This window comes from Apteryx mantelli, chromosome 2 (assembly GCF_036417845.1).
Source record: "Apteryx mantelli isolate bAptMan1 chromosome 2, bAptMan1.hap1, whole genome shotgun sequence".
Taxonomy (NCBI): domain Eukaryota; kingdom Metazoa; phylum Chordata; class Aves; order Apterygiformes; family Apterygidae; genus Apteryx; species Apteryx mantelli.
Window position 1 is genome coordinate 91,400,840 of NC_089979.1, and position 14,197 is coordinate 91,415,036.

Consider the following 14,197-nt stretch of genomic DNA (forward strand, 5'->3'; position numbering starts at 1 on the left):
TTGAGACGACTGAAGCTCAATTATGTTCTACAGAAAAAGTGTTATATGTCTTCATGCCTCTGTAATGGAAACTGCATGTCTGCTACTGTTCTTTGAAGTCACTGGCAAAACTATTCTGTCAATGCAGAATTTTGTTTTTCTAGGTGCATCATTAGTTTTCAGTGTCTTAAGTGGAAGTAGCTTTGGCAAAAATGGCTTAGTCAAAGATGAAACAAGTACTTTTTTTTTTAGCAACAATTTGGTTATAGTCTTTTAAAATGGTCTTCATTTTTGAGATGAATTTTACTTTAAAAAGCACTGTTAAATTAGCTATATCTGAAAAAAAAAAAAAGCTATGGTATATTATCTTTCCCCCATCCTCAAGTATGTCACAATTACATAATGAAACATTAAAAAAGAAAAGGGATGAGTAACAGTTTTTCAATGCTGCTGGACGATAAAAAGAAATAATCACTCCCAATGTATGTAACTGATGATAAATTTATGAAGTAATTGTGGAAGCAACTAATAGCAGACTTTTGAGGAGTCAAATTCTACATAGCGAGAAAATGATAATTTATTTTCATTTTAAACATAAAGAATTGCCTTTTTTTTTTCCTGTGGCAGTTGCTCTAGTGATTGTGCAAATTTCTTTGAAATCTCCAGGTCCTTTTCACACATGAATTCAAGAAGAGTTCCTACTTAAAAGAAGTGATTGCTGTGGAGGACAGCATGACCACCATGAAAGGAAGCTGCCTCCTTGCACTGCTGCTGGCAGGACTTGGGGTATTAGGAATATTGGAGTCAACAACAACAGAAGATACCCATTGCCACAGAGCTGAGCATCCGGTTATTGCATACAAAGGTACGGAGTAAATGCAAAAAATGTCCTTTCCTCTTCCTAACAAATTTTCCAGAAATAGGCTAAGGATTGTGTAGTCCCATTCCTGGAGACTTCTGTACTGTAAAATAGTATGAAAAAAATTGCATGCAGTGATATTATATAATCACGCTGACTATATTCCATACAGGTTAAACACAAGTTTACAAAGTTTGCTCACAATCTGGTGCTGAATGCGTCAGTTGAAGATGGATCATTTATTTTCCTCTGCAATTAAAATACAGAATTAGAATCATACTCTATTGGGATAGTTCAGGTTGGAAGGAAACCTCAGGAGGTCATTGAGTCCAACCTCTGCAGAGCTAGCTGTGAGATCGGACAAGGCTGCTCAGGGCTTTATGCAGTCTGGTCTCAAAAACCTCCAAGGATGGAGACTGCACAACCTCTCTGGGCAACCACAGCTTGACTGGTCTTATGGTGGAAAAGTTTTTTCCTTGTAGCTAGTCTGAACCTCATATTTCAACCCTGGCCTGTTGTCTCTTGCCCTGCCGCCATGTACCACTGTGAAAATCTTGTTTTCATCTTCTTGATAACTTAATAGGTTTTGGAAACTGCTATTAGGGCCCCCTCACAGCCTTCTCTTCTCTAGACTGACCAAGTCCGATTCCTCCAGCCTCTCCTTGTACCTTAGGTGCTCCAGGTGTTGGCCTTCTTGTTGGTCCTTCACTGAACTCATTTCAGTTTATCAACACCCCTGTTGGAGTGGGAGGCCCAAAACTGGATGCAGTATCCTAGATGCTTCTAGTGATTTTATAATCTCTCCCCTTGATCCTGTTTCCATGAACAGGCCATGCTCCTGTTAATACAGCCCAGGATGCTGTTGGCCTTCTCTGCTCTGATGACAAATCCTGTCCTTTTATTACAGAAGGCAGTCAGGTTGGCCAGGCATGATTTACCCTTGGTAAATCCATGCTGACTGTTCCCAGTCACCTTCTCCTTCATATGTCCATAAAAGTGTATTCCAAGAGGACTAACTGACTTTCTCAGGAACTGAAGTGAGACTGGCTGGCGTGTAGTTCCCACATTTGTTTTCATGCAGTCACTGTGGACCATCCCCAATTTCTGTGACTTTGTGGAGATGGAGAGTGGCCACTTCTCTCAAAACCCATGGACGGAGCCTGACTGGCCCCATGGATTTGTATGGACTGAGTTCATGCAAGTCATCCCTGACTCAATACACTGCCACTGCTGGTAGTTCTTGAACCCTTGCACTAAACACGTTGTGAGTGGTCTGGGGAGACCTTGTTGGTGAAGACTGAGACAGAGAAGGTATTGAGTACCTCAGCCTTATCTGTATCTGCTGGCACTCTATCACCTGCCCAATTCAGCAGCACTCATGTTTTCCTTGTTCATTTTTTTATTACTATTGTAGCAATAGAAACTCTTCTTGTTGCCTGCAATGTGCCTTGCAACTCTCAACTCTAGTTTAATTTTGGCTTATCTTGACACCATTCTTACGTGTCCAGGCAGTGTTTCTAAATTCCTTGTTGGTAGCCTGTCCTTGCTTCCACCTCATGTATACTGCCTTTTTGCATTGGAATTCCATCACGAGTTCCCTGTTTAGCCAGGCCAGTGTCTTAATAAATGTGCTTGTCTTCCCAGGTATTGACACAGATGGTCTTTCCAATTGGAGGGGGCAGTACATAAAAACTTGAAGCATTTAATGACTAATCTGAATTTTTATTTATTTGAATTGAGGTTTTTCCATTAGTATAGCAATTTAAAAGGAGCATTACGGTTTAAAAAGTTTGTGTCTGTAAAAAGAGTAAGCGTAATTTTTATCATAACACATACAAAAAGTTGTAAATTAAAGTAGCACAGATGAATTCTGGCATTTACCTGCTTAAGCATTCACACTTAAGAACTAAGCATTCATTGCATGTATATTTTTTTTGTATGTAACTGCAAAAGCAAATAATTGAGACTCATTACTACAGCAACATGCTGAAAGTTGATTAGAAATGGTTTATGAATCTGACACTGTCCATAAATTTCAGCCAGCATTTAGGAAAGTAGCTTGAATTTAGCACAATCCTCCTTTTATGGCCTTTATTGTTCCCTGTCATATTTAATTTCTAGTGGTGTCCTTCCAGTTATAAGTTAATTATGCTAAGGTTCATTGGCTTTGGATTGGGGATGGAGACCTTCTCTGTCATCTTGTTTCAGTTGTATCTTCTGGTGTAGCCACATAGTGTCACAGTTAGAGTTTACTGAGCAGCAATTACGTTTTATTGTAAAGATCCCAAAGGTTTTTTGCATTCTGTGTTTGGAGTGTAAAGAACGCTTTCTAAATATATATGGGAAGCAGAAATATGTAGAAACATCTGTTTTCAGACTGTTAATGTAAGATTTCTGATAAGATTTTCAATGCTAGACCCTCTCTTGACCTTTGCAGTAGAAATCTCATCAATCAGTACATATCCATGACATGTCTTAGCTTTTATGAACTGGCATATCTTTAAAAAAAAAAAAATCTTTCACTAAAAAAAGCTCTGACAAGCTGTAGCTCATATACAACAGAATAATCTTTAGGGAACCTTCAGCAAATCCTAAGTAGTATATGTAGAGGCATAGCTGCAATGCAGTATACAATATGTGATAGCTAGGTAACATAGCTGGTGTAGGCACATGGCAATTCACTAGTAATTGCAGGGCTGCTAGTTTAGGGAAAACAGAAGAAGACAACAGACCAAAGGAAAAGGTGACTAAGAGGCTTTTCTTTGAAGCTATATGTTAGGAATGGACTAATGGACACTTGGTTGAGGTATCAAGGTATGAAAAAGAGGTATGTGTGGGAAGAACTACTTGTGAATGAGTACTGCCTTAGGAGTTTTATGATGTTGCCATGAAACAGTTTTGGCAGGGCTCAACCAGCCCTCTTCCTGATTGCTGTATTCCTCCTGCAGTATTTAATAACTTTATTAATGCCCACAGGAAAATGACTCGCCATAGCTGTTGGCAGTATTGGTGCTGCTGGAGCAATGCAGGGTCCTGAAATCAAGTGTCAACAGCTAAGAAACTTATTAGTTGACTGCCAAACTGATCTCCCATTCTGTAAACTTATCTTATAATGATATCAGATCTGCCAGTGCTAAATGCTCTGCAGGGTGTTGAGCACCAACAAAGGCCGAGTATGATTGTTACTGTGCGGTAGGTACTTTTTTGAACTCTAGTGCTAACTTTACAGAGATATCAACTCTTTTGTTTTATTTATAACTGACTAAAGCCATTTTTTGTAGTTTTGGGTATGCCAAAATAGCAATATATTTATTTGATCTGTCTTCCTTTGGGAGGACTATGCAAAACATGGAAGATGGACTATAAACTATTATATGAAACTAATGGAGTGAGAATCTGCTGTAGCGTATGGATGAACAGCTGCAAAAAACTAATAAAAAGAAAAAGTAGTCCCCAGGAGTTGTTGTGATGAAATATGGAAAGGGAGCATATCTCTTGAAAGAGCTTACTTTTTGTCCCACTGCCCATCAAAAACTACTCAGTTGCGTGATGATCCTGTCAAGCTACCTTTTGTAGAAAGGTATATACTATTTCTATCACTGATTTTCTCAGCCAAACATTTTTAGCTGAAAGACTCTGATATATCTTCTGATATCAAATGGCAAGAATCCCACCTGCCAGTTGAGAATCTTTATTCAAATATTCAGTTTTCCAGTCAAAGAGGAAAGGAAATAGAAGTTGCAGAAGTAGGGGAGTCATACACACATTCAGTGGATTTTCTACATGACCTAAAAATCTCTTTCATTGTATTTGTTTTACATACATGGTAGTAATAATCCTGGTGTAAATTGTTCATCTGCATAATTAATGTTATGAATATAGCATGAACCTTTTAAACCTCCCAGGAACTAAAACAACAAATAAGAAAGCCTATTCTAGTCATGAGCATGTTTCAACTCTAAAATTCTGTCTTAGGTCTTTTCTAGAATAGAAGAAGGCACTTTGTGTCTCAGTGGTAAACTGGAAATTTCCTTTTCTGGTTGTTTAAAATTGGTGGGAACTTTTACAGGGATGGGGTTTATAAAAAGCAGACCTCTAAGTATGGGATGAGTTGAAAGGATCAGCCCCTGCAGTGTGCAGTCTGGTGTATGTTATGTGATGGGAGTAACCAGGATGATGCATAGTCCCCCTTTTAAGACCCCTCTCTTTCCAAGAATGTGTCTGCCTCTACACATGCAAATGTGTGTTTCCCTGCTGAAATTGAGGCCTTTTTTTTTTTTTTTGAAAATTCTGTCTGCATGTTACACACCTGTACTAAGATTGCTCAAATCTGTAAGTGAAGAAGTAAATAGAGACATTGGAATCAAGAGGTTGTAAAACCTGTGCATGTTGGAGATTTGGGTACAAGGACACAAAGTCCAGGTGACTGAATAGACAGGTAGAGAGACAAACTGTAAGATTATTTGTCTGTGCATATGTTTATATATGTTTACAATGCATAAATATATTTATGCTTGAAATAAGAGTTTAGAAAGAAAAAGACATGAAATAAGCTGGTCATTAAAGATAGAAAGCAAATGATAGAGCATTACAATTTTTATTAAATATTATTTCATCTGGTTATGCTTTTATGTCCACAGAGAAATTGAAATGTTAACTGTGTAAAGTGTATTGTGGTTTATTGATGGCCAGCTTGTTCATTTCTTGGAAAAATGTGCCTGCTTAATATACTAAAGGGACGTATTTAACATAAATAGTTAGAAAAGGCTATTGGAAACAAGCTTCCTGTGGGTATGATAAGTGAGGAGTAAATCATATGCAGACAGTGCTTAGAAAAATAATGAAGAGGTCTATGGAAAAAGCAAAAACTGTTTATCAAAGTATATTCTTATGCAAAAAACAAAGTGAAACAGTAGACTAATGCTTGTCTAAATCTTTCCACAGGTTTCAAAGCTCTTAGCCTTCCGCTCTACAGAAACTCTGTGGTGGATAGAGGTGGTGTTTTATTACCGATTAAAAACAAAGAACAAAACCCATAAAAGTAGTTGTACTGGCACCTTGTTCCCCTCCCCCTATACACACACATCTGCTGAACTTTGAATCTATCAGACCTATCAAAACTCACAAATTCAACTGAAGACTCACGACGCAGACAGACACCTTCCATTAGGTAGAACTGAAGGGACCATACCAACTGCTTAGCACTGTCTTTTTTTGCAGGTTACCATCCCAGTCCAGCTGCTAACAGTGCAATTTTCCTGCTTTATTTCAGGCAAACTTAGCTAAGTTACTGCAAACAATTTAAATTAATCAGATGATTTAACCTGGCTTATTTTGCATAAATAGGATAGTAATAGCTGATGAGACTGCTCCACTGGTAGAGCAGTGTGTGTGGTGAGAGATGTGGGGTGTGTTGTTGATAGATTTGTGATGTATATTTTAACAGTTCTGGGATGCAGGGTCTCATTTGTATTTATTAGGAAAAGAGGGTAACAATAAGCTGGAAGAAATTTACCCAGCTCCAGTTTCAGGGGTGAAATTGTTCATATTGGCTCTCCTGCATTTCAACAGCATAAAGTCTAATTGCTTAGGCTTTCCTATAGAAATAAAAAACAATTGTGTACTCGATTGAATTTTATTTCATGTACAGGTTATAGTTGAGATCGTCTGCTCTGGGGCAGATCTCATTCTTTTAAACTCTCATAAAGTAAACAGGATTTAAGACAGTGCTATCACAGCAGAAGAAGAATGGGTGACATTTTTAGAAACTGTGTTTAGTGATATTTTAAATACATGTTGTGCTGTGTGGAGGTTATCTGTTGAATAAACATCTCAAAAATAACATGAAGTCTCAATCCATAGAAGAAACAAAAATAAACCCTTCACTTCTACTTGAGGTTAACCAGAAGAGAAAAATAGTGTAGTTATTTTTTGATTTCTTGGTTCAGGAAACCTACAAAATATATGTCTAACCACCATAGAATTCCCTCACTTGGTGTTTGTCTAAGTAATACAGAGTCAGTACGTCTCTCTTCTCATTTTATCATGTGGATTTGTATATGGAGCGCATGCACTTAACATGTGCCAAGAGGAAATAACTTGTGGGCTGAATGAAAAAGGATACGTGCTGTATGAACTTGTTTTTATTTGCATTCTCTTTTCTTTCCCCTAATCTTGTTGCAAACTACTGTTTAAACTAATAGTAGTCTACTAAGCTATTCAGTTTTTATTGTCCCTCCCTGCCCCCCCTCCTTTCCTCTGGTATTCAAAAATACCTTTTAAAGACCTCCTGCTAACTTCAGCAGTGGGATTGAGGTGTGCTGCTTTCCACCCCCTGTCCTCCTTGGAGTTTATTCTTTAAATAAAGATGATTCATCAATGGAGAAGAGTTGTTTGCGGGATACTACAACTTGGGTTTGTCCAGACAACAGGACTACGAGATTGCTTGCGCTGCCCTGCCAGGGACCAGCCCCTCTTAACAAGGAAAACAGCTCCTCCTCCAGTTACATCTTTTTATATAAATATATATATGGCTGATTTCTTCACTGTGCTCCTTAATATGTTTGGATCATTGGAACTTTGTGCTTGTTAGAGGCAGAAAGAGCGAAGGGCTGCTGCAGCATTATGTTATCTACACACAGCAATCGGATGGAGTTAGAATTTATTTTTTTCTTCAGAGGATATACATTTTTAATGGAGATGGGCATTTTTACTGAAAGGTTGCAAAAGATAGGTTCCAAACTGCAGTATGTTAAAGAAGCAGCTCAGCCACCAGGAAATAAGGCTCCTAAGCAGCTGAGGATCTCTCCTTTTCTAAACCTCCAGTGTGTTTAAAGAGAACATGAAACACACTATCGCTTCAAGTTTCTCCCCTCCCCCTTTTTTTTTCTACCAGTCAGTTTTGTGGGGTTTTTTTTTTGTTTTTTTTTTTTAGGTGTTTAAAGTACTTGGTATCCCTTCTTTGGATGGCTGTCAGTTTTGAATATGCTACTGGTCTTACCCCCTTGGAGAAGCCATTAATGACGCATATCCACTGTTTCTAAAGCCTCTGGCACAGGGTGAATTATGTTTTGCTGAAGAGTTAAGTTCTCTGTGCATCATCTCCACTTTGGTTCATATGAATTCAGTTCTCCACCCTCTTCAGGGACTACATTGCAATATGTGCAAAGCTAGCTAGTGTTTCCTAAAGAAAGAGAGCATGTAGATGGCTAAGTTAACATTGGACAAGTAATAGGTAGAAAGTCTGCACTCTTAACTTGCCTTGGCATAACTCGTGTCCATCTCTTCACTGTGCTCCTGGCTGTGTGATCCTAATAGCCCTGCACGAAGCAGGAGGTATGTTCTTTAGAGCTAGGGAACATGTGGGCCCCATCACTGTCTAGTGTAGCAGCATGGCTGGACCAGCCTCTCAAAGCAGCAGCAGATGTTCTTCTCTTGCACTGGAGAGTTCAACATTAGCTTTCACAAGAAACATCTTTAATTCAGTCCTTCCTGGTGACTTCTACTGAAGTAACCTAGCCTGTTAGTTCATTACAGATGACAGCATTTGCAGTTACTGGCCTTCTGATGCAGGGCCATTTGGTATTTTTATACTTGGTAGTGACCAATTCCTGCAAAGGCTAGTTCTGGTTTTCCTACTGGCTAGTGCAATCCTGCTTTTGTCCGTTCTGCATAGTATTTTGACTAGTTTGATGGGGTGTCTCTTATCCTCTGTGGCGCCTGCTGTCTTTATCGCTTGTCACTTGAAGGTAGTCTTTTGTTGGCTACTGCATCAGCTGAGATATCTGAGGAAATCCTGGCCCATCCTTTTGCCTTGCCTGGAGCTCTGCAGTTTCTAGCAATCATACAGGTGTGGAGGAAAAGCATTTTTTAATTTTTCCTTTTTCTCCCAGGAGGAAAAAAAAGGAAAAGGTAATTATAAACTGTAAGACAAGCTGTGTGTGTGTTTATTCGACAGACTGAGGGGAAGCAGAGAAGCATAGTCAGTGCTGCTTCAAAGTGACTTTGAGATGCTTTCTTTCCTGCCTCCCATCGGCAGCACTCGCTTGCTGTTGGCAGGAGTATGGGATGCTCAAGAGCAGCTGATTTTGTCTGGGTGACTGGACATGGAGGATACTCAAGTGTTGCATAGCAATTTCTCACATTCGGGTGAGACCATGCTTTGACTTGTCATAAGCTAACCTCTTTCCGCTAATAGTGCTTGGTTCAGTTTTGTTATGATGACTTTCTGGACAAAGAGACATGGCTGCTCTTTATCATTTCTGAGGATTAGGAGCTCACCATTTCACAGCCAGCTCCACAGTGCATCCACTAAATTAGTTAATAATGACAAAAACCTGTAACTTGACAGTGCCCTTTACTATAAAAATCATTCTTAAAAGATTGCTATCCTGTTGCTTGTGGGGTTGTGGGTTTTTTTCCTCGTTCTCCCTCTCCCTCAGGGCTTTTCTTTTTGACTTTGTTTTTTTGTGTGTGTGTGTTTTGGGGCGTGGAGGTGGGGATATTCCACTTTAAAGTCCTGGCTCCAAACTCTTACCAAGACTAATGTCAGGCTTTGCCTTCTTTGCCCTTTGTGTTACAACGTGACTTATTTTGTTGCTCTTTTTTTTTTTTTTTTTTTTTTGCATTGAATACCTTCAAACCCAAAGACAACATTTCAAGAGCTGTAGTCTTGGATAGAATTGATAGAATCAAGAAATTTCATGATGCTAAGAAACTGTAAGTAAAGAAGTTTAGTTTTGTCATGCCAACATAAATAAGAATGTGTCATTGCAAGGCAGGGTCAGTTCCAGAAACAAGGTCTTACTAATTGAAACAGATTTTTTCCAACTCTCTATAGATGACTGACTTTATGCTTCTCCTCTTCCCTATAACAAATAAATAAAAACTGAGCAGGTTTCTTTAGGAAATGCCCCCTGTTGAGACCAAATACCAGTTTCCCCCTAACCACAGAACATGATTTCCTTCAAAATAAATTTGAAGGCCAGTTGCCAAAGCCATCTTTTAAATATCAGAACGTGGAAGACTGCGTTCCTCTGAAGAGAGGGCATGGCTAAGGGTGTTCGGTTAACTGTTTTGCACAGTCAGTACCTCTGCATCACTTTTTGGAAGTCAAGTAGTAACAGCGTAGGGTGCCAAAGCTAATAACTGACAGGAGGGGCTATGCTTAGCAGGAGGAAAATGCAGCCTGTGCTGGTCAAGGTGTGAAGTTGCTGGTTTTGCCTGCTTTGAAGTGCTGATTAGCAGAACCTCCCCAATGCAAAATAAATCTTTCTCTAGTGTGGGGAAGGACGGATGTAGAAAGTAGTGGACAAGTTTCCACATGTCCCAGTACAGCCAAGACTTACAGCACGGGTTTCGCAGCTCAGAGAAATCCTTATTTTGGTAATGTAGCTCATTTCCACCTATGCTGCTGAATGAGTCACTACCCCTGAGTGTGCATCAGCTAACCCACAAGATGCTTTACTGCATGACTTGGGCTAAAGTCTCTCCCTTGGTTCAGCCCCCTTCATTTCCTTTTTTTTTTTTTCTTTCTCCTCAGAATTCTACAGAGGTTTCTCACACCTTTTTTATAATTTTTAATTTTTCTTAGATCTCTTGCTTTGACTAGCTTTCTGTATTCTATCTTTCCCCTTTTTGGCTCTTAGATTATACATTTCAGGGTGTAGACCCATTTCTCATTTTTAGAGTTTGGACTGAGACATACTGTTAAGACTCAGTAATACCTCTGATGTCTACAGCAGGCTCCTTACACCTTCTTCTGGGCCACCTTGAGCCAGCTGCTGAAGCAAACAGGGTATTAAAACAGAAGTACTACTTCTAATATACAGAAGTAACTACTTACTGGTGTACAGAAGACTCATCCTAGCTGTGAACTCCAGTAGAGGTGACTCCTTAGTTGCCTGTAGAAACAGGACACCTGAAGTCTATATTACTGTTCTCCAGTTGCCTCTTTCTGTTGGGTTTGTTTTCTCCTCTAAGCACCCACTGCCTCTCAGCTCCTATCTATTGTATGGCCATGTGTATACGCAATTTAATAAAAGTAAGGATTACTAAATCTGCTCCTGACGGCTTCAGGAAAATTAAAAAAAAGTTGATTGACTGCTAGAAGGACAGCAATTTTGAATCAGTTCCCACCAGGAGCTGAAGAGTGAGGGAACAGGTTGCAATCCCCACAGTGTTTCTGCAGCAGTGGGCTTGAGTTTATGTCTCAAGGTCATGTCATTCAGGCTGCTACTTATAAATTTTTCACTGCAAAATGAGAAGAGTGAATATACACAGTAAAGTAATGGAGGAAGGTTGATGTTCATGGGCAATCTGCAAGTAAAAAAACACAATTCAGTACTGCATTTATATGAATCAGGGGGAAAACTCAGATCTGAGCCCCAAAAAACAGATGTGTCCGTTTTCTCTTCCCTTCTTTTTCCTTAACTTTTAATTATTTTATTTTATTTTTTTTTTTTTAAGGTAGCCTGCTGGCATGGTATTTTTAGTGGTTCCTAATTTGGGCAATTAGTAAATATTGGTAAGCTTTTTGCCTTAAAATGATCAATTTTTGTTTTGTTTTGTTTTGTTTCAATTTTTGGCTTACCTGACAGATTGTAAATCACTTTAGGATTATTGTTCAAAATATGGCTGAAAGGTTGGACAACTGAAAGTTTCTAAGCACAATTGTTGGCAACTTAAGCTGTTGTGAAACATATTTAGTTAATATTTTTAAGTGCCATGCTCTCCTCAGATGACTGGTACTGTATAATTGAAAAATATTGTAATATCAGGTACTCTGTGTTTGAGTCAAGGATTTGTTTCCTTAGAAGTGGGAAAAGTATGGTCAATGAGATGTCTGCAGTTGGCTAACATAACTTTGCAAAGCAGGATTTTTATTTTTTTTTTCTGGAGTGGTCTGAGACTCTAGTTTCCTACTGTTTCTGTGCATGAGAGAGAAAGAAAACTCAAAAGGGCTCTAATTGGTTATCATGGGTGATACTTTGTCATTGCTTAATTTCTGTAAAGCTCTTCACTAATTCTAAGTGTATAAAACCCCTGCTTGTAACACCGAAACCGCTTTCATCTAGGTGGGAGTTCGTCCTTTTTTCCTTGCACCTTCTTGTATTTGTATGCAATGCGTATGTTTGGACACTGAAACATAAACAGCTCCGAGCCCGTGTTCAGAAAAATAAGGAGTAAGTAGTCATTGTAGCAGATGTTACTGTCTTTTCCCTGAGGGCACAGACAGTCAGAACCCAAATTCCCTTTAATTATCCCAGTAATAGACACATGTGCACACGTAGGAACACAGAAATGTGTACTTCTGGCGGGGGAAGCTCTGCCGGGACAAAGAGAAGAGGAATGTGGGCTGGATGTTAGACCTTGAGACTTTGGAAGTTGGAGCAAACTGTAAAAGCAGGTCAAGGAATCAGGGCAGAGCAATTGCTGCGATGGCTCCCATCTCGCCGTGAGCACTGTAAGCAAATTGCTGAGGCAACGGCTTTGTGAATAATGAGCAAACCAATGAAAAATATGAGGAGGAGGGTAGAAGGCAGTAAATTTAAGGTAGGTTTAAAACATGAGTTCAAGTTCTTCTGTGATACAGAACTTGTTTAAAGTGAAGAAACAGATACTTTAAGTATGCTTTATCTTCTATTTTTTCCATTAATAATAAACAAACTACTTATAACCCTGCCTTATTACCTCAGAAATTGTTCTGTAGCTTCTAATGGTTGTTTAATAAACAAAAGCCCAATAAGCAAGTGGTGAACTTACTGGTTTATAGTTTACAGAGGTTTATAGTCTTGGGATTTGTTTTGTTACAGATGATTTAAAGTGGCAAGGAGCTCCGGAAGCAGGTAAAGCTTCTAGATAAGGCAAGAGCTGCCTGTTTATTTATTTGCTTTTTGAGTCTTTGTAAGGAAAGGCAGGCTTCAGGAATGGGTTAGGTTGTGTTGGATGGTATAAGGAAGGCAGCTGCTTTATTTGCGAGCTGAAGAGATCTCCAGGAAACTCCTGGATCTTGAAAGGAAGCCAGAGTTTGGGAGTTGGTCTTTGTATATTTATTTATTTTTTTCTCCCTATAAACAAAGATGAGCTCTGATCTGCAGATGGAGATCTGACTTGTTTTCATGTTTCCAAATGTAGCATCGTAAGACATAAGAGGAATATTTTAGTTTGTGGTTACTGATTTAATCTTGCTGGGCAAAGCAGTAACTCCCGTAGTTTCTTTTTATGAAGGACTGGATTGCATTAGCTAACCTTGCATAAACAGTAGTCTTGCAGCGGTTTTATTTTTTCCTTGGAGGGAAAAAATGATGTTTTGTTTTGTTGTTTCTTCCTGGATCCCTATCTGAGAAACTGTACAGTTCTCCTTTACTGGCTAATCACCAGAATGTCTACTTTTTCAATGTATTGTCTAGATCAAAGAATATTCTTAATTTTAATAACAAATGTTCTTAATCTTCAACTTTATTAAATGTTGTGCATTAGCTACTATAAATGCATGTTCTTTTGTTTCCTGGTTACAATGGAAACATACCCTTAATTCTGTATTATTAAAGTCAATGGTGCAAGCAGCCCCAGTATGTCTTCTATATGGGGAGAGCTACATGCAACATCTTTTTCGTTAAAATGCAGTACTGAGGATGTACTTATCTGTCCTAATCCTTTTGTTTTACAGAGAACCGTGAAACTTCATAAGCTGATGTCACTTTTCTGTGGTCGAGGTTATACTTTTCTCCGAATATCTTCCATCCACTCTATTTCTGGTGTACTCAGTTTTGACTATCAGAGCCTTCTGCTAGCACAGCCTGTTAGATTTGTGTTACATGCATGATCTGATCCTCCTTAGCCCTGACATCTGAAGGTTTGTACCATATATACAAAACAGTGGACATGCTGACCCTGTTCCAATCTCAGTAACAGGTGGACCAGGAATTTCACTGGGGCTTTGGACCCAGATTATTCAGAAAACTTTTTTTTTTTTTCCATTACTCTCTCCTTCTGTTAGTTTTAAAATGTTAGATAGTTACTTTTTTTTTTTTTGTCCTTTTGATTAATGCAGTAGTTTGAGTCCTTTTGTTATACTAAAAATTTACAGAAGAGGAACCAGGTGTGCCTTCCTGGCCTGCAATTCATCCTGGTTGAGTATATATGTACTATATTATGTGTAAGAGAAATGGAAAAATATTTGCTGTGTTTATTACATTTAAATTGAGTTTTTTAAAATTTGCTTGTCTTTATTGATCTCAAACGAGAAGGCACTTTTAATGTTTTCATGGTAAATACACTCAACAGGAAACCCCTTTCTGGCCTGTTTTGCAACACAGTTAGGCTAGTATAGGTAGAGGACGAGTTTAGTCCAAAGAA

The 14,197-nt window shown here is 38.8% G+C and overlaps 1 protein-coding gene across 6 annotated transcripts in view; it reads left to right on the plus strand.

Moving 5' to 3' along the window:
• Positions 1-14,197, plus strand: part of SEMA5A (semaphorin 5A) — a 326,582-nt gene that overhangs the window by 97,471 nt on the left and 214,914 nt on the right. For all 6 annotated transcript variants that reach the window (XM_067291026.1, XM_067291025.1, XM_067291022.1 and 3 more), the window contains one exon: positions 646-844. In XM_067291026.1, the coding sequence (XP_067147127.1) occupies positions 712-844 (133 nt within the window). In that variant the 5' untranslated portion in view covers positions 646-711. The remainder of the gene's footprint in view (positions 1-645; positions 845-14,197) is intronic.